Here is a 20,645-nt window from a genome sequence, read left to right as displayed (position 1 = left end):
CACTGGCTGTGGCACTGATCCAGACCTGTCCCTCCCACCACGTGTCACCAGAGAGGTTCTGGACACCTCACATTGGCCGTGCCACACCACAACTCCCGGCCTGAGACTACCCCAGTGCTGTACAAGAGTCAGGACCTGTGAGGTCCACACACATTCTGCTCAGCATCCAGTGTGGAGCTGCCAGCAGAGCTTATCCAGGAGAGGAGAGTAACAGCAAACACAGTGGAATGATGTATTCTGGAAGTACTCAAGTGTAAAAAAATGCAACAAGTAATTTTTCTGGCCTTTTATTAGAAAGTAATGTCCTCTTGTTAACAGCACAGAGATAAAAGAAATGCTACAACACAAACAACCTGGGACAAACAAAGTCCTCTGCTTCAATCCACTGCTTTCTTAGTGTCTCTTGGTTCCCTGCAGGAAGCCCACAGACTCCAAGAAGGCCATGACAGGGAGGACCACACAGTTAAGTGATGTTTTGTGTTCTGGTATCAAAGTATGTTCCCAGTTAAAAACATGGGGAGGAATCACTGCCTGATTTACACTCCACTGTCTGCTGCAGCTACTAAAGTGTTGAAAAAACATTTAAAATTATGGTATCAAATCTTGGCACTGCCTCTCCTCCTCAGATGGACCGAACATCCATCAACAGCAATGAGATGTCTGATAGAGCAGCACCGCCCCCAATACCTGGTGACAGGTATTCCCAGAGAGAGCCAGCAGCATATCAGCATGGCTGCAACTAAGCTACACTAACAACCGTGCCAAAGATTGTAAGAAAAGGAAATTTACACGCCAAATTTACCAGCTTGATCTTAACACTGATTACTCAGGGTAGGAAAATTGACAGACCATTTAAAATCTCTGCCTTGGCTGGCAGTTCTTGCATTGCAGATGTGTGCTCAGCCCACAGCTGCCAGTCTCTGTGAGTGGGCTGAGGTGAGGAACACCAGCCTCCCTGCCTGGACAGGGCAGGCCAGCTGCGGACGGACCGCGCAGTCCTGGTTACTGAGGAGTGGTCAGGCATGTGCTTCGTGATTTTGGCTGCCAGCACTATCACTGGACTTCCCAAATGGCTTATATGCCATTAAAAGAAGGGGTGGAAAAAAAAAAAGGAATCCAAAGAAAAATAGTGCCCATTCCACAGTGGTGGGTGTCTAAGGCCCATCAGTATGCTGCTCTGTTCAGTCCCCTAATTCCTCAAAACCGACAATCCAAAACTACACTGAGACCAATCACTGAGCCCAGACTGCACCTCAATGGGAAGGTGCACCAGGTGCTGGGAGTAAGGAAAATGCAGCAGGATCAATAAGTGCGGCAGCTTCTGGGATGGGACAAGACAACCAATGATCCAACACAGTTCAGCACATCGTGCTGTGGAGAAAACTGAGCATTCTGCTCCAAACATTGCTAACCAGACGAAGGAGAGGGAGGGCAGCGCCAGCAACCGTTGGCAGCAATGCTGCAGGGGGTACGCTCTCGCCAGAGTGGAGAGGACATGCATATCCAGGGCATCTGTCCCGGGTCAAGGATGGGAGACTCCTTAAACAGCTATAAGTATGGAATGGCAAAGGGAAGGGGAATGGGCCCAACAGCTCAGCTCTAATAGTGTCGCTGGTAGGCACCCATCGGTTGCTGGGCTGAGGACCCTGCTCGCCCCTGGGCCACGGTTTGGCTCACAAGGTGGGAGAGTGCAGGACCACTCTGGATAAGGGTGTCCAAAGCTTTCTGTACACTGGGGTTGTCAAAGTTGATACCAGAAGACACCGGCCTTTGGGCAGGCACATTGCCAGGCGCAGGGAGGCGGGTTTGGTGCTGACCAAAGAGCGGCTGAGGTTGTGGAGGAGCCCCAGGTCTCGGACCTGCATTTCTCGAAGGGCCTGGGAGAGCAGGAATCTGCGTGTTTGGAGTCTGCAATCTTTGCTGAGGCTGGTTTAAATTTCCAGCATTCATCTGTGCTGGCCGGGGCTGCCCGCCGGCCAGGTTAGCAAAGTTCTGGTTGGGAGTGCTGCCCGAAGAGCCTGTGGAGGCTGTGGGACCACTGTTTGCCACGGCAGCTGCTGCCACCGCCGCCGCCCCACTGTTGAAGAGACTGAGGATTTTTGCTTGAAGCTCCTGTTGAGGAGTAGAAGAGGACACTGGAACAGAGGGAGTAGAGACCAGAGGCTGTGAACCTTGATGAGCCTGAGAACTTGGAAGGTTGGACTGACTACCCAGTGATGATCCTGAAGGTGCCCCCAAAGGCTGTCTTGACATGGGTGCTGGGAAAGAAAGGAAAGAAGGTTAAAGCTCTGCAAATGCCTTTGAAGGGACATCTGAAGAAAACTAATGAAACAGCTCCCAAAGATGCAACATCGGTGAACATCCACCCTCAGATTGGAGCTGCACAGCTCTGGGAACCCAAACCACTCTGCAGAACTGAGTGTAGCAGCCCAACCAGTTACGGCAGTCCTGCTGTTGCCCTGAGAGAATCCAGTATAAAAGGTCTTCCACATGAAAACTCTGAATTTGTCTCATGACATGCAAGGACACGTCCATCTCAGTAAAATGAGGTGCCGCATGAGGATATTATGCTCCCAAACTCCTCTGCAGTCCCAGGACTCTTTTCCTGTCCCAGCCCTGAGGGCCACAAACCACATGATAAACCCTGTCTGCGACTGAGGCACTCACCCTGCAGAGGTTCAGTGCTGCCCCGCAGCAACCGTTCCTTCCGGTCTCTCAGGTAATTAATGACTTTATCCATCTCCTCAGCAGTCACATAGCGATTGTCTGCCAGCAGGTTCAAGAGAGTTTGGATCCCGGGAGGGTGACCTCCTCTGACACCCTCCTCCATGGGGGGTGGGCGCTCCCGCTCCTGCAGAACAGCTTCGTCTGCCATCTTGGCAGCCTGCCGGGCGATCTCCTCCCGCTCCTTCTCCCGGGACTCTGTCTTGTAGCGCTCGTAATTTCTTGCCACCAGCACCATGGCATCAGCCTGGGGCATGTTGCGGTGTTCTGCATGAAGGAAGAAATGTTCTGAGTGACCCAAAGTGACCCTGACAGAGGTGCTGTTCCTCCTGCCTGCCAGCACAGCCCAGTCAGCGTCAGGCACTGCTCGGGGAGTGTGTGTGCAGGCACATGGGAACAGTTACATTTCCAAAGGCCAAAGAAGGCCCACGGCTATCACCCAGCAAGGCCAGCCATTCCTTCCACAGCTGAGGGCTCTAAGCAGTCATCCCATCAGCCCAGAAATGTCCTTCTTGTCTCTCACCAGTGAAAAGGAAAGCAGCTCCCTCTACCTCTCACATAAATCCTTGGTGCTCCGAGATGAGACGGTCCCAGTCATTTTACTGCTAAACACTTGGACAGATCCAAAACTTGCCCTCTGAAGGCTGTATGCTTCCCAGAAAAGGACAGCCATGGGAATAGTTTTGTTTCTGTACTGCCAGTGCCTTAACATCTCCTGTGCACACGTAGCTGTGGAGGGAGCAGCACTGGCTCAGTGTCACATGGTGCTCACATTCACCACTCTGAGGCAATAAGCAGCAATCAAATGCTTCTGTGATACAATGAGTAATGAGCAATTCCAGTGGTGAGTTTTGAGGTCATTATTTCCACCTCCCAAAGCACACACCTGAACATTCACCTGAACACAGATTTAAACTGGGAAATCAAAAGAGCCTTTACCTTCCCAAAAGTGCCCAAAGCTCTGGGCAGGGTCCTTTTTACAGATGCAGAACAACAAATCCTGCAAGCCTTTTCCTCCTAACAGGAAACTTGGGTTCATTTTAACATTAGGCTTTGTACAAGTTGTGAAGCACTTCCCTGAAACAAACATGCAGGCAAAGGTGGCCACGAACGGTTGAAGTGAGCATATTTAATCTCTGGAATGAGCTGTGGATGAGCTAAAGACTGGGGTTCCCATCAGGTCTGATACACTGGCAGATCCAGTGATGAAAAGAAGCTTTGGCCTCCTGCCAAAGGTTTAACAGGTGTTAAAGCAAAAGAGTTAAGAGTTAAAACTAAGAGCAGTGGGAAGCCTCGTGATAGTGTGTGTGAGCTGTGTGTCAGCAGGAAATGAGGGAACTCTCCTATCATATCTGCATCTGATGTTAAAAAGCTCGGCTTCTCCAGTCAGTGAGCACACACCAAACACTGACTGTGCACTCAGACATTTCCTCTCCCAGATGAACTCACAGAACATTACTTGGGAACACAGTAAGGGAGAAACAACCTTTGAAAGCTCAGCTGTCATCAAACCAGTCACCTGTGTTGACAGATTACATGAACAGGCCTATGATGAGAGCAACAGCTGCTTTCCCCAATCACATTCTGACAAGGCATTTTTAGTACCTACACCCACCCTCATGCAACAACTAAGTCACACCCTGCGGCGATGCAGAGTGATGTGACAAGTGTAAAGGTGCTAAGAAGGTGGAGCCTGTATACCCAAACACTCTGTTGTTCTATTTTTTCATAACTCTTCCCAGTTTCATTATCAAATCTCTACTTTTACCAAATCCTTATCAAATCACATTTGATTTTAAAACCTGTCCTTTCATTTGTCACATTCCCAACAGGCTCTTTCTGAGAGCAACAAGTGGTAGAGTGAGTTGGGCTGGTATTACTGAGATCTCCCAGAGCAGCGCAGCCCTGGGGTCCATGACTTGCCCTGAGATGCAAAGGCTGGCAGTGTTAGGAGCCAAGAACGCAGCCGAGATTCCCTCTTGGCAGGAATTAGACATTCCTTTTGACATGGGGAAAATAGAGTATTACGGAAGCTTGTAAATAATGATATTCACATTTATGACATGGTGTCAAGTCATTAATAACTACTTATATGACAGCAAGGATGAACTTTGTCCTGTGTGGTTCTGCCGGAAAGATAAGTTCAGAATGACCACACAGTTCCAGCCTACTGAGACCTCAGTACCTTGTGGGGTGCCAAACATGATGTTAACAGTGCAAGAACGGTGAACTTGATGCTGCTGGGTGATGACAATGGCAAAAGGAGACCCTCCTCTGCTCACATCGTCCAGGGCTTGCGTCAGTGACATCTCTGTGTTGAGGAAGATCAGGTCCACTACCATGCCCAGATCCCGCACCTTCCGCCCCACTGACTCCGCGTACTCCCTACCACAAAGCAAAGCCAGCAGTTTAACAAGTCAGTCACACACAGAAACAGAAACCTTGGCACTTGCACCCTTTCCACTGTCTCAGATTTGCTTTTCTGATTACTTGCCCAGTTTCATGGTGTTTACCAGGACAGTACTAAAGAAATCCCATTATAGCAATATAAAAGCCCTCATTCTGATCTGAATCAGTCATTTCAGTTCAGCTGAAATAAATTACAAATCAAGCCTTAGCTTAGCTGAGAAACACTGTTTGCAAAGAGATTTACACTATTACAAATTTGTTTACACATAAATGTGCTTCAACTGAATTCATTAGGGGAAGAAATTTATGCCAGGAGAAGTCCAAGGGGTACAGAGCAGAGGAGCCAACCTAGGGAACTCATTTACTCCTGCTTTGTTAAGTATCACACGTGCCTCATTCCTTATTGGCCTGCTCTTTTCTACTAGCTGCTTTCTGCTCTAACCCACTGCCAACACAGCATCTCCAGATCCACTGCTCCTGTACACCCTGCTACAGACTTCCCCTTCCAAGCACAAACCACAGCTCACAAGGCTGAGCTTAAATTACCAAGGGTGTTTTTTAAGCTTACTGCACTTAGAACCAAACCTGCAATACAGACTGCACAAAAAGCCTGAGGAATTCTGTCTGTGTGCACCCACACCTCAAGAAAGAGGGTAATTTTACTGTCTTTGGAGGCAAAGTCTCTAAGTCTGTAAGAGACAACAACTGTCCCCTCTTCAACCATCTTTTTAAGAGCTTCCAAGTAAAATGATTGTATCTAAGGCATTCAGGAGTCATCTTTCAACAGGTGCATAGCAGGTGATATGCAGTAAATACCCAAGATTTATGAGCAGGCTCCAACTCTTAAGGCTTGTAGCTGTTACAACCAAAATGATTCTTGGGACATTAAGCTGATCCTCTGACACAAAAAAATTCTTCTTGTGTCAAGCACAACAACTTGTGGTCTATTAGAATATCTTCCAAAGACTTTTAGCCACCAGGGGATAAAGTATCTAAAATTTCCTCTCAAGATTAGTTCCAATAGGTAATCAAATCCATCAGAAGTTTATTTCTAGTTTCACTGCTTCTGCTGTTCCCATTTCCTGCTCCGTTTTCTACCAGCAGATGAGGCAAGCGCCAGCTGTCTCTTTCTGCCCCACATGTACAGCAAAGTAAAGAAAAGCAACTCCTGCTATTTTCCCTGAAGGGTGAAGGAGACAGCTTTAACATCCCCCCGACAAACATTTTCCCCAGATTACAAGCCATATCTGTGATTTATTTACATATTTCCTTTCTTTAGCATATTTAATTGTAAAGATACAGACATCAGACTGGTGACATTGTTACAGCCCTCTACTACTGTGCCAGGTGTACCTCCTGTTCCCAAAAGAGTGCCTACCCCGTTAACTCATTAAGTGCTCAGACAGCCAGGTGATATCACCCTGGTTACTACTTATACCTGCTTTCCATTCCGTCCACAACTGCCTTCAGCAGTGATTTTGTATTTCTTGCACATTGGACTAAAGCAATGACTGGTGTCTGGCCTAGGAACCAATCTGGCAGGAACTCTGAACGAACACCCCCCAATCCACCCTGACCCCCGCTCTGTACTGTCAACTGGTTGGCACATATTCCTAAGTTCCATATCATGCTATCCAGGAAAAATAAGTACAGGCCCCTACAACCAGTTGTAATCGTAGGCTTATATGGAGAGTACATATAAAAGTATCAGGAGAAGGTATAGCAATAGATTACAAGGCAGAAATACAAGCAAAGCACAAGATACATTTCCTCATCTCATCAACATATATACCCAGAAGAAAAAGGGGAGCGGTAGCTTTCTGGAGACTCTAAAGCCACGCTCCTCAAGAGCAACCTTTAAGACAAACAGCCTCAAGGCAGGACTAAGTTTAAATCCATTCTCTTCTACCATGCAATAATAAAACTGATAATAACTATTTTCTTACTTTGTCTGTTTATTCACCACTATCACAGAACAATCCACGGGTCTCTCTGCATCAAAACGTCTCTTGATTTCCTCATAGTACTGACGGTACAGCTCCTCCCGGCGCCGCTCCTCGCGCTTCAGGCGGTCTGAAATGAGCCGCAGGGACAGAAGGAGTGACATCCTTCAGACCTGCTCAGAGCACCAGAGAGCACCACAACTGTAGCACTCCTGCACCCTCCCTTTGAAGCGGTACAGGTACTCACCCTCCGGCTCCTTGTAGCGGTCGTAGTAGGAGTCGTCCTTGCGCCGATAGTAGTCCTCGAGGCGCAGGTAACGGTCGTAAGATTCATCTCGTCTGCAACATTCAGAAGCAGCACAGGGTTTCCTCCAGCACAGTCTCAGGCAGCAACTTTGGCCAAGGCATCACACACAGACCTCCCCCAAGTTTAATTTCTGAGGTACCCATCCGCTCCCCACAGGACACGAAGCAGCACCCAACTGTCCCCAGCCAGGGTGATTTGCTTAAACACCTGACACCACTCAAACAATTGTGGCAGAAATGCCATAAAAACATCATTTTGGCAAATAGGATCCTGCAGAGTTTACCTGTACAGAGGGTCCCGAGAATCTCTCATATCCCGTGGATCCCTCACATCTCGTGCATTCCTCATATCCCGCGGATCCCTGTATCGATCATACAGTGGCTCTCGTGGGTCGCGAAGATCTCTAACATCACGTGGGTCCCTCAAGTCCCTTGGATCCCTGATATCCCGTGGGTCTCGCAGGTCCCGTGGGTCCCTGTGGTCTCTGGTATCACGCATGTCTCTAGCTCGAATGTCTCGAGTGTCTCTGGCATCTCGCCCGTTCCTGCCATCCCTGCCATCTCTGGGGTCTCTCCGTGGGCTCCCCCGAAGAGGGGAGCGGTCACGCCTGGCATCTCGGCCATCCCCGTAGGCATATTGCTCTCTGAGGAAAACACCAGGGAAATTCCATTAGCCTGCTAACAACACGAGTACAGTTACCCCTAGATCTCTTACCTGAGGTGCCAAAGTGACCTTTCACAGCAGCTGCATCCTCCCTCCTATCCCACAACAACAAAAATTGACCAAAAGTCGTATTTTTGAAGCAGTCTGGAGAAGGTTCTTAATTCTAATATTCAGCACAGCCAAACAAGACCCAGAAAGCTCCTTAATGGAGCATCACTAAGTGTAGAGCACCTGTCAATGAAGTGAACGAGCACTTCAGAAACCATCATTTCAAGGCCTCTGACCTCCAACATCAGCCATAGCTCATCTATCAATCATGTCTGGCAAATTCTTTGAGCGAATTTAAGGTGATGTAGGCTAATACCCACAAATATGTGATAGCCAGGAGTGTTCAAGGGATCCATTAAATTCACTCATCAATGACAGCAGAACACTTGAAGTAACATTATCGGCACAGGATTAAAAAAGGAGTAGCTTATGAGCAAAGCCATTGCAGGTTCCATGTTGTGGTTGGGTTTGTGCTGCTGACAGAAAGCAAAGACAGGTATAGCCTTGTCCTGGACTTGAGGGATAGTTTCTGTAGAAAGCCAGTCTTGTGTTGATAATGGCCCATGTTAAGAGGATACTAAACCCAACCAGCACTACATCCTCGGTGGCCACAAAAGGCTTCTCTGTTGGTTCTGAATGATCCATCTCATTCAGACTTTGTATTGCAGTCTTGAGAGGGAAGGAAGAATAATGCTCCAGTCTTCATCTTTTCCCAAAGTAGTGGGGTTTTTTCCAGGTTGCATTCTGTTTTCCAGAGAAGACCATAACTTCACCGTAGTCAAAACCAAACATTAAAAAAAATCTTGCAGAGAAACTAAGGAGCTCCATGTGTTTGGACTGGTTTTGCCCCAAAATATTGACAACCATCAGGAAAAAACCCCAGCTTTTAAAATCTTTTTATTTCCCATACTTGACATGACTTTTACAGTCCTCAAACAACCTAATCTAATTTATGAAAGATAAGCAGAACCTAAGTCTGCATCCACTGCAGTGCAGTCACATAGTGATCACCTGGAGAGAATGAGCTGGATGAGACCAAGTTTGGTGTCAGGCAGAGCAACAGGAATGAGACGGAAGAGCAGAGTCTGTGCAAGGATTCTGGTGTCAGACACCCAGCTGTGCTGGGAACACCTAACAGTGCTGGCATCCTCTGTTGGCATGTCAGGTACAAAGCAGGTTTTGGGAGAAATTAAGAGATGCCACCAAGAGCACACACAGGCTCCTCCTCAAAGTGACATAGTGAATTTGCAGACAACCAGGTGTAAACTCCTTTAGCCTCCTGGACATATAAATCCACTTTTTGTTTGTGACCTGCATTGAAACCACATCCTGTGAGAGACACATCATAGCCCCCTTCCCCCAAAACCTACAATGAACAATGGCAGAAGCTCAGGGGAAACTTCTGACTTGCTCTAATGGATATTGAATCACTGAACTTTCCATAGCTGTGAGACCATTTAGCAAAACAACCAGATGCAGGGGCATTGTTTGGCATATGACATTTATTCCAGCTGGAGTGGGGGTGACCAGAACAGGCCACGTTCATTATCCGCAGAGATAAATAGATCCGGAATGAACAACGCACAACTGCGACAGAAGTAGAGACGTGGCACAGGTACCCTCAGCTGTTGTGCCTGCACGGCTTCCCTGCTCGAGGGAGACAGCAGCACAAAGGAAAAGCTTCCACCTTCTTCTTCCACACCTCAGTCACCATGGTCCGACTCCTGCAGCATCAGCACCACCACCTGCATCTGCTGGGGACTCGGCCCTGCTGGCCCAGCACTGCTGCGTGCGGTGCAGCGTGGGGCTCTGCAGCACTGCCATTGGCAGCTGTTGTTCCCAGGCCACAGTGTGGTCCAGAGTCCATCGTCCACAGCCATGCCCAGGACTTGATGACCGTGACCCCATTGCCGCCTGTGCCCACAGTGCTGCTTGGGACCTGGTGCTAACCACATGGGATGGCCACAGTGTATGCAGTGCCAGCTGAAATCCAGTGCCTATCACAGCGGCACCAAAGCCTTCGGATGCTGTCCGGTCCACAACCTGGGGCTCACAGCACCACAGCTCATGCACCTCCAGTGCTCCTTAGGACTGTGGCACAGGCACTTGCTCTTGCACACAGCCAGGATGGCACAGGTTGCAATGCCCATGGCATCAGTGCCTGCTGTTTGTCCTTCTGCAGTGTGGTCCGAGGACCAACGCTCATGGTACAGATGCCTGCCCCTCACCCCTGCAGTATTGGTGGTACTGAGGCCAAAGATGTGCCATCAGTACCTGCTGCTCACATACTCCCAGGGTACTCCCACCAGCATCGAGCATACCCCAGGCCCAAAACTTGCTGCATCTGCCACAGGAATCCCAGCACTTCCTGGGCCTGATGCCCACACACTGGTCTCTGCAAGCACATTTGGCCCTGTGTAGGGTAAGTGCAGCATGTAGAAGTCCCTGATGGTTCAAGAATTGCAGCTGCTCATTCTCCAGGCTTTTTTTTTTTTTTGGTGTAGGTGTCTTGCTAGTTGCACTTTTTTCTCATTTTTGGTAATTTAACAGGTCAAGTTAGTAAAGCACACCAGATGTGGGACCTCGATTACCTTCAAGTCCAACAAGCACCACGGCTTTTCATGGAAAGCTTTACAGCAGAGGCACACAGGGTGGATGCCATGTACCAAGCTGCACTGGAGCATGTGTTTGTGTGCTTCCTAATGATGCTGTGGAAAGGAAACTGAAGTCATCTTCCTGTGACAGGCCAATCCATACCTTCTCCCCTTGCCTGTGGCTGCCCACACAGAGGAGATGAAGGAGCTGAACGTGCTGTGCCCACTGAGGGGTGGGAAGCCAGAAGCTGGAGGGTACATCAGTGACTGCACAGAGTGGGCTGGCTCCAGGCACTGATAACACAACCACATGGGCAGACAGGACCGCGCAAGAGGTGTTTGCTCTGTCTTGTGTGTCGCTCAAGCGATCTTTTCCAGTCTCATCGCAGCATTGGAAGCTTTCAACATCAGAAGAGGCAAGACCCCAAAATTCTCTGCAGCAGAGCACTGGAAACGTTGCAGCCCCTTGGCATTCTCTAGATATGCCTCGGCTTCTCTGATCCTTGGAGGCAGGAGCAAACATCAAGTGCATTCTTCCTCCCAAGTCTCTTACAGCCTGTGCTGCAAAACCAAATGCGGGGCTGCAGTAACGGCAGCAGACACAAGAGTTTCCCTCGTGCCTCCCAAGGTGCCAGAGCCAAAAGGGCTCTCAGAAGTGGAGTGGCCACTTTCCTGCTGGAGCATCACTGCTTGACTGGGGAAGTGGCAGTAGGGAAGAGACACAGACATTTAGCACAGGCCGCTGGGCTCATGCCCTGAAGGCCTGAATTCCTAGTATAACTCACTGCTTCCAGGTACTTTACCTTCGTGTCGGACTGGACCTTGATGAAGCCTTATTCATATTTCTTCTTTCCACTGCTTTATTAATATCTGTAAAGAATAATCAACCCATCTGTTCAATGCTATGAAACAAAAAAAAGATCATCAGAACAATTCAAATGAAAGCAACTTAAGCTCAACAACATCCAGATGGTGCAAGGAAATCCATTCAGCAGAGAGACATTGTCACTTTGACAATTTTTTATTAAGTTTAGATAGTACAACATAATGAAAATTTCATGGATTTCTCTGACTTCAAAATAGGGTGGACATCTTGGGTGAAGTTTTAACCCTGCATGTTCAGGCCTACATCCAGACTCTTTCTTCCATAAGAGAATCTCTTTCTTCTGCAGTCTATGAGCAAGCAGAAAGCGACTCATGGACTCTAGGAGAAAAAGCAGAGTCTGAAAACCTCCGAGAAAGGAATGATGGCCAGCACAGTCTTAAGATCACAGCCAGTCCTGTTCAGCGGAGCATGCTGGTACCCTTGTCAGAAATAATCCAAGGGTTCTCAAAGGGACACGTGCAACTGCCTTCCAAAGGACTGCTGCAGTGTTAAGGTGCACAGCCCCCACCACTGACAAACGGATCCGGGAGCCTGGAACACAGGCTCCTTATGAAGTCAACATGGTGCATTCAAAACACCACTGTTAATGGGATACAAACTGAGGCAACAGATCAGAAATTTGAAAATTGGTTGGCTTCTGCGCATCTCCGTGAAAAACACCATGAAGGGAAATACCAAGAAGTAAGAGAGCTGAAGAAACAGAATCTTGTCCTCAACCAGCAAAAGTGAAGTTGCCCAGATCTATCAGGGACCCACACTGTTCTCAAAGCCTCCCATGACAGCTGACTGGAGATTAAATAATGCACTGGAGGGGGGCAAGAGCAAACACATAAGTGACTTTTGACATTTTACTGAGAACCTTTTAAGGAAAAGAACCCAAACCTAGGCTCTATCTGCTCCCCCAGAATCTATCAACAATTAACATTTCTGATGAGTTATTTGCATTAACTACTTTCAAAGCTCTTGCATAAGAATATAAACATGCCATGATGTCTTTAGGCACACTCAGTCTTAGTATCTTCTGTAACATCCCAAACTATCCTTCATTATTTTCAAGATTAAAATTGTAATTAAAGGATCAGGTCTAATTTTTGTTCTTGATGTCAATCAAGCAGCATGTTGCCTCTCTGTGGGGACAGAGAAGCAAGTGCAATCTGAACATTACCTACAACTGCAGCATAACACCGCTCACAGGACCCCAGAGCACCTCTCCAGGATCACACACAGCTGCAGGGTCTACTGTTACAAACTACATCGGAAGGACATTTATTCTCGAAATGGTTTTGCTACTAAAGATACGAAAACACTTCCGTGCATTTGTGGAAATACTTGTATAATGCTACACTGGAGTTAAACTCTCCCAAAACTTTTTACCTTATTGTGTTACTAACGATTGTACTTACTACTAAGGCTGCATAACTGAAGTAACTGTTCTCTCTGCATTTCTTTTTTAGTTGATAATTTTTCCCCTTAAAGTCAAGTGTTATCTTTAAGCAAGACACTAGCTGCTTTCTTTGGTTTAAGATTATTTTTATTTTCTGTTTTAAGATGCCATTGAAGAAACCTATTATGATTTTTACACTTAGTATCATACATTTCTTTCAAATTAAAAATGTATTTAAACCTGCACAAAAATATTTTACTAGAAGAAAAAAAAAACTTTGACAGGGATCCTTCTCTTGTGCAAAATGAACACATTTAGTAACATTTTATTGAATGCCAACAGCATTTACAAGTTAAGTATTTGAACACTGACAAAACTTCGGGAAAAAAAAGCCCAAATAAAAAGTCTTCTGTCCTGTAGGATTTTGAGATGACAGAGCCACTGTAATCACACAGTTTAACCTTCTGAACAAACACAGGTGACAGGAACTTCTGGAATCACAATCCTATCTCAAGTGCAGCAGTGGCACTGAACTAGTGCTTATCTTTTAGCAAAACATCCAATTCCAATTTAAAAGTCTTCAGAGCACAGAAACCACCACAGGTCCAATAAATTACTCCAGAAGCCAATTACTCTGCTGTTAGAGAAAAGACTTTATTCACATTTAAGGCATTGTCGCACCTGTTCCTACTACACTAAAACTCCCTGATCTCCAGGTCTGTCTGTAACACACAGATCACATCACTCCTTTCTCTTGAGGTTTTTACTAGGGCTCATTTCTTTAATTCTAAACCTCTGTCAGGTTTTTCCAAGGCTTTTCCAATTCAGCATTATCCTTTTTGAACCAGGCATACCAAAACTGAGCACTCTTCCAGCAGCAAAATCCCACAGGTACCAAAGCCTCCCTACTTGCCCACCTGTGTTTAGCACAGCCGAGGATGACCAAAGCACTCTGGCAGGGTGCAGACCTTCCCTGTCAGCTTCACTTAAAGCTCAGGTCTGTCTGCATCCAGGATAGGAAGTCCAGGTCCTTTCACCATCAGTGAGTCAATCATCACTATTTCATCCTCTTTTTAAAACATGTTTTTCTCTCCAAGTCACTTATAAAAGCACTGTATGGCCAGGACCCAGTTTTTCTAGACCACCACTCAAAGCACTGAGAAATTCCATCTATCTTACATCTACTCCATTCTAGATTCTAAATCCATTTAACTCTGTTGTTTTTAACTGTTCTCGTTTCTTATCAAATCAAACACCTTACAGCAGTCTGTACATCAACACTGCTGCTTCCAGCCCTAGAGCTTGCAATACCATAACAGTAACTAAGACAGGATTTATTTTGATGGACATTAGTCAATTGCCTTCTCACCAGTGTCAGGTGAAAGAATCCCTTTGTTCCCAGGCACTGATGCCAGGCTCATCCCATTTACCCTGCCTATTGGCTCACCTGCAGCACTCTACTAGCTACCTGGAAACTCCCTAGTTTTCCAAGGCTTGTGGAAAAACACCAGTAACAGACTAGGCAGGTCAGCATTTCACTGAGCCTTACCGCTGTTAATTCTTTTGAGAGATCTGGTTTTGATAGCTGCAGTTTTACTCTTTTTGGTTTTGCTAATGAAATGGAAATTATATTAAACACACCTCCTGCCTCTCCAAAAACAGACAGCAGAAACATTAACTGGTCTTCTCCAGTTAGAAATTTTATCATTGCCAGTCAGTTACCCTTAGCTTCTAAAACAGCCAAAGTTGCTCTTATTTAAGCCTCTACACTTGGATAATGCTGGACATCATTTCTTCTTGTATCCTTCTACCCTTCTTGTCTATTTGCCTTCATTTCCATCTTCAGGCTCTTATTTGTTACTGTACATACACCTTCCCACAGGTTACTATTTATTCCTCCTGTCATTCTTTTTAAAGTCAAACTGTTTTTCTTCAAATTATCACAGGCTTACTTTGAAAGTAATTTTTTTCCTTGCATTTAAAATATTACTCGTGGATTTCTAACCATTCATTTCCGTTTAAGTCTGCTCCCAGCACATTTAGCAGAATTATCTTCATCTTTATGAAAATATCCTTTTTAAAGCACCCAGTATTTATAGCACTGCTTAAAGGCTGGCTCCACTTGTGCAAAAATCCCTGCTAAGTTTACTTAGCCAACCAGCTGCTAAGTGCTGTGACCAATTCCTTTGAGTATGTCAAGATGAAGCCCAGTTTTGGTTTACAAACGTTATTAAACTCTGTGCTAGAGGTTTCAATGATCCCTTTCCAAGGCTTACTTGTTGCACAGTTTCTTACACAGGCTAACAGAGCTTTCCAAATACTAACACATAAAAATTCAGGGTAAGACCCAGGCAGCAAGGTGAACCACACTGCAGGTGAAGCACACAGCAGGAACTCAGGAGGCAAATACATACTGAGTAAGGTGATTGAGACTAAGGCCAGACAAGTGTCACATCGTGACCTTTCCAGAGGGCTTTAAAACAACAGCACTCTTTCTCCCGAACGCATGCTGGGGTCAGGAGAGCGCGGAGCAGTTTTCCTTACCTAATCTATACCCTTTATAAAGGCGACCCTTCTCACCGTCCAGAGCGGCCTGGACATCTTCTAGACGGTCATACTGCACGAACCCATAGCCATGGTACATGCTGAGGGCTGCAAGAGTTAACAGCAGGGCAAGACCAGTTACAACCACAGACAGTGCTGACCCACACCCAGCCATTGCTAACCCCACCAGCTGTGCTCTACCCAGAAACCACTATGCAAGCTTCCTGGGAAAATCAAATCCACCAGGATCAAAATGCAGAGCTCAAAGACTCTGATCAAGTTCTTTCTAACAAGGCAGTGACCAAAATACAGCCCATGAAGTGACCAAGATTTAATTAAGAGGCTACGGAGTCACTTGAAAGAGTATTGTGACATCACACTGAGAGCTAAAAGCTAAAACATAGCTCATATATCTGCATTACGTTTGAGCTGTACTGAAGGAATCACTTTTCCAGAGAAAATGCAGGCAGAGGAAATTATCATTAAAAGGTCACTATTTAGGAACAACATTGGTCACTCCTCTCATCATCATCAAATAGCATTTGACAAGCATGAAGCAATATTTCTCACTGAAATCCCTGCCACAAAAAGGCATAAGATAATATACTAACCCCTGATTTTGCCATATTTTGAAAATATCTCTTCCATTTCTTCACGAGTCATGTGGTCTGTGGGCAAATTGCCGACAAAAAGTCTTCTCTCTAAATCCTGAGGATTGGTGCTGTTAGTGAAGTCGCTCTGTTTGATGCTATTGCTCTTGCGTCCTCGAGCCATTTTGCTTTCGTTCCAAATCCAACTCTTCGCAAAAAAAAAAAATGGCCATGCATATAATTTCAATCCATGACATTAAAATTAAACTGGAACAAGATTAAACTTAACAGCTTTGCAGACTAGAAGCCAACTGGGTCTGCTTGACGCAAACTTCACTCCAGAGAAATCTTAATACGAGGGACACAGAGGTCAGGCAAAAACACTCACTGCAGCATTTTGGTCGAGCTTTTCTGTAATACTGAAAGGTAGCAAACCTAATTCTTTTGCAGATAGGTTTTAATGGTTTAACTCCAAACTAAGATACAAATAAAACTAATTTTCCACTAAAATGCCTTAATTTTAAGCTTTTCAACACACCCATTGTTGTCACATCTAGTTCTTCAATCCACTGATAAGAAGTGTTGAAATTTATGCAATATTTTAATAAGCGGAAAGGAAACACTCATTGCAACATTGCATAACAGCACCCAAATATTCCAGTAGGGCTTGGAATGAGGCATCAGGAAATACTGCTGAAATACTCCCAAGTGACCATACCTGGATCACTTCACTACATGTGAAATCTCAGCTTTCCAGTCCCAGAAAGCACAGTTTCTCATCTGCATCTCTATTAGACAGCATATCCTTGTCCCCATGGAGATGTCAGCTCCCACAGCAGGCGGGTCCATAGCTGGGAATTTAACCACCCCCAGGTAAATGCTGCACCCTTCCCCACCTTCCCCATGCAGCAAAAGCACATTCCCTTAGCCCACACCCCTGCACACAGCTGGAGCAGTCAGCCACATTCACTGCACAAACTCACCCAAACAAGTGAAAAAAAGCCACCCCAGCAAACAAAAAATAACATAACACTGCCAAAGCTAACAAAAAACACCATCCCCGTGATTCTGACTCTCTGGTTTAAAATTCACCATTAGATAAAGCTTAAAGAAATTAATAACACTGAAACTTTCAAGGTGAACTTAAAAGTTTGAAAACTATTTAATAAAGTTGTTCTGCTTCCTAAACATTCACCTACAGGAATGCAGGATGGGATTTTCTGTTTGTAACATGCAAGAAGCCTGCAAAAAGAAAGATGATGAAATTGAGTGTATCAACAGAAACTTCTCCTTTTAATCATGCAATGCCTACAACCAACACACGCCCTAGCAGTACCCTAGAGTACATACAATTTAAAAGCAATCTCTAAATAAATAAATGTAAAAAAAAAGATAAGACGGCTCTATATAAATACTTTTGCAACACTTAACTGGCATGAAAAATAAATCTACTCCAGATTTGAGACATAAAATGTATTTATTTATCCTTTGAAGATCAATCAACTTCACATTTGTATCACTTTTCCCCCTTTTTAGGAAACCCTGTGGAGATGGGAGGCAGGGAACACTTTCCTATCTAATGAACTTTTTAAAATTAACTGGAGTGAGGAAAAAACCCAACACACAAACCAAAATCCAACAAAATTAATCTCCTTTATCATATTTGCCCCAATCCCTCTGCAAGTTTGTCCGCATACATACACAGAGTTTCATCTTCCCCATGAGAAGCACCAAGAAAACCAACATTTTTTACATGGAAGCAGTGGACTTCCATTACTGCAGCTCAAGTTCTCATCAGTTGAGGGTGGAGAAGCTTTCAAAATTCCCTCAAAATGATAAAGTGGCAATAAAACATGGAAGGTACAATCTAAACCAAGTTCCCATTCGGAGCAGGATGCAGTGGTCATGGCTTTCTCCAGTCTGGCTCCAAGCACCACCAGGGAAGGAGATGGGAACACAGAGCCCCTGTGCAGGTTGTCTCCAGATGCCACAGACACACACAGCAAACAGGTGTCAAATAGGCCTGTAACTGCTGGCAGGACACCTCACTTTCAGTATAAAAAGATTTAAGAAATTCCCTTTTGTCTTGCTGAGGGGTGGGGATAGCTGGGGGTGTCTGAGAAAGAGGCTGCAAGAACTTTCTACATTAAGAAAAACAGAGAGTTTTTTTCCCACTTCTAAACAATCAGTAAATCCCAAACAGAGGAGTTACTCCAGAACTCTCATCTAAGATCATTCACTGCCTCTTACCGTTTTCCACTAGGCAGATTACATAGTTAAGGGCTGTTTAGTGATCATAAGACCAGAACAAATGAATGTTGTCCCACCTCTGGGCATGCTACATCAGGAGAAAGCCTAATTCCCACATTAAGTCTTGTTGTATGAATGCAGCCAGAGAGGCACCGGGACAGTTTAAAAGTGCCAATTCCCCGCGCAGTTACTGTGGGTCCTACGACAGAACAGCCCACGGCACCTCATGAGCCAACAAATCCTCTGGAAATTAATTAAAGCCACAACTCTCTAAAAATCTTATATTTAAAACCAGAGTTGTTTATTAATAGCGCTACAGCTTCAGGAAGCAAGATTCTGCTAGAGTGCGATATTGAAACTAATTTGCCACAAGCGAAACACAACGCAAGTCTCCAAGAAGTTCGGGGGCAAAGCAGAAAGAGCCGGCACCGAGAGCACAACAGCCAGCACGGAAGGCAGAGGTGCCAAGGAGTTTCCCTCGGAGCAGACACGCGCCCTCCCAAAAGCCGGGAGGGTCCTCCTGGGGCAGCGCTGGCACCGCTCGTCCGGCCCCCCGCACCTGGGCAGACGCGGTGCCGCCCACACGGTAACCCGGGGAGCGCCTCCGCTTTCCTCCCGCCGGCAGAACGCGCCCCGCGCCGCCCTTGCCCCGGGCCCCCGCTCACCCCGGGCAGCTCCTGGGCCCGCGGGGAGGGACCCCCGGCCGGGAGCTTCGTCGGCGGCCGCCGCTCCCACCCGTGCCTCCCCCACCTCCGCCCGGGCCTGGGCGCTGCCAGCGCCGCTCAACCTGCGCACCGGCTACTCCGGGAGTGCGGAGCAGCCCCATTGAGCCCCACCGAATCCCGGTGGTCCCGCGCTGCCCGGACGCGAGGCGGAGGCGCGGCCCGCCCGCAGGCCGCGAGGCACGCCCGGCCCGGCCCCAGCCGAGGGCCGGGAGGGATCGGGCCCTCCGCGGGGCTCGCTGCCGTAAGCCTCTCGCGCGGGCGCTCCGCGTACCGGGGCCGCGGACCCGCAGACTCACCGCCGGTCCCGGCCTGGACCCGGTGCCCCGTCAGGCCGCCGCCGCCGCCAGGACAAAGGCGCCACCCGCCGCTACCGCACGGCGCCGTCGCAAAGAGGAGGAGGGGGGAGAACGGTCGCTATGGCGACGTACAGCACTTTACGGTGCGGCAGCCTACCGCCATGCCTGCCGAGGCAAAGGCCACTTGCCCTGGCTCCCGGCATGCCCCACGGTACGGCACCGCAAGGCAGGCCGGGAGTTGTAGTGCCGAAGAGGCCAGGCGGCCGCTGGGTGGCGCTATCGGACCTCACGCGGGGGAGGCGGCGGGATCGGGATCAGGATCAGGATCAGGATCAGGATCAGACTCTGATAGGGACAGGGATCAGGATCAGACTGTGACAGGGACCGGGATCGGGATCAGAGCGGGATCGGGATTGGGGTCGGGATCGGCATCAGGCTGCTGTTGGGACCGGAGTCGAGGTCGGGATCAGACCGGGACCGGATATGTGTCAGGATCAGGACCGGGGTGGGGATCAGACCGGGACAGGGACCGGAATCGGGGTCGGGATCAGACTGGGACCCGTGTAGGGGTATGGATCAGACCCAGACCGGGGCAGCGATTGGGATCAGACCTGGACGGGGACCGGAGTTTGGATCAGTACCGGCATCGGGATCAGACCGGACCCGGGGCCAGGGCCAGGACCGGAGTGCCCCTGCCCCGTTCAAGGGGCGGTGTCCCGGTGCTGCGCCGCCAGCCCCGGAGCCGCCCCGAGCAGCAGCTGTCCCGATACGCTGTCCCGCTGTCCCAGTAGCGGGACCGGGGGCTCTCGTATGGGCTCCCGCCTGAGCAGCTCCTGCCGACCGGGAGGACCGGGCCCCCGCTGCCTCCCGGGAGCAAGAGGCGCTCACAGCCCGTGGCCACAGGAGACCCTGCTCAGGCAGTGCCCGGCGCCGCGGGGATTTCCCAGGCCGGGCCCGCGGGAGTCGGGCCCAGAAATCCCCTTCCCGCCGCGGCTGCCCCCTCTGCCCTCGAGATTCCCCAGGGACCCTTCGTGCTCCCGAGTGAGTCAGTTCTGGGAAGTGACATTGGGCTGGGGAATCCAGAGCACTGGGTTCCCAATTCTCGCTGCCCGCGGGGAGCACGCTGCCCTTCTCTCCGGGAGCAGCTGTGACCTGGCGATAGCCGATTGTGGCCACCAGCCTCCGGCTGGGGCCGAGGCCGTGACCGGGGAGGCGGCTGCTGCGGTGTGTCCTCTCAGGCATCGCGGCAGTGTGGGCACAATGTGGCCGCGGAGGACGGGGC

General features: G+C 48.1%; 1 protein-coding gene across 7 annotated transcripts; it reads right to left on the bottom strand.

The window, feature by feature from the left end:
* Positions 1-271: 271 nt before the first annotated feature.
* On the bottom strand, positions 272-19,547 carry NCOA5 (nuclear receptor coactivator 5). Of its 7 annotated transcripts, none has more exons than XM_069033866.1 (10): positions 19,339-19,547; positions 16,114-16,300; positions 15,503-15,610; positions 11,492-11,558; positions 7,667-8,026; positions 7,324-7,415; positions 7,080-7,206; positions 4,910-5,109; positions 2,668-2,991; positions 272-2,258 (listed from the first exon to the last, which is right to left on the bottom strand). In XM_069033866.1, the coding sequence occupies exons 2-10, from the start codon at positions 16,274-16,276 to the stop codon at positions 1,600-1,602; spliced, it is 2,100 nt and encodes a 699-aa protein (XP_068889967.1). In that variant the 5' UTR covers positions 16,277-16,300; positions 19,339-19,547; the 3' UTR covers positions 272-1,599. The 7 variants fall into 7 exon arrangements, with proteins under 7 accessions (XP_068889967.1, XP_068889966.1, XP_068889969.1 ...); XM_069033865.1 differs by having other exon boundaries at positions 19,364-19,547; XM_069033868.1 differs by lacking the exon at positions 19,339-19,547 and adding an exon at positions 17,292-17,309.
* Between the last annotated feature and the right edge of the window lie 1,098 nt (positions 19,548-20,645).

This window comes from Aphelocoma coerulescens, chromosome 20 (assembly GCF_041296385.1).
Source record: "Aphelocoma coerulescens isolate FSJ_1873_10779 chromosome 20, UR_Acoe_1.0, whole genome shotgun sequence".
NCBI lineage: Eukaryota > Metazoa > Chordata > Aves > Passeriformes > Corvidae > Aphelocoma > Aphelocoma coerulescens.
The sequence above is the reverse complement of the archived record's forward strand: the minus strand, read 5'-3'. Positions and strand labels throughout refer to the sequence as shown.

Coding starts and splice junctions, on each gene's coding strand:
- NCOA5 (XM_069033866.1), bottom strand. CDS start 16,276: ATGGCTCGAGGACGCAAGAGCAATAGCATCAAACAGAGCGACTTCACT. Junction 7,207..7,323: donor CCGCTACAAGGAGCCGGAGG/GTGAGTACCTGT, acceptor GGCTCATTTCAG/ACCGCCTGAAGCGCGAGGAG. Junction 5,110..7,079: donor GTGGTGAATAAACAGACAAA/GTAAGAAAATAG, acceptor GCTTTGTGGTAG/GGAGTACGCGGAGTCAGTGG.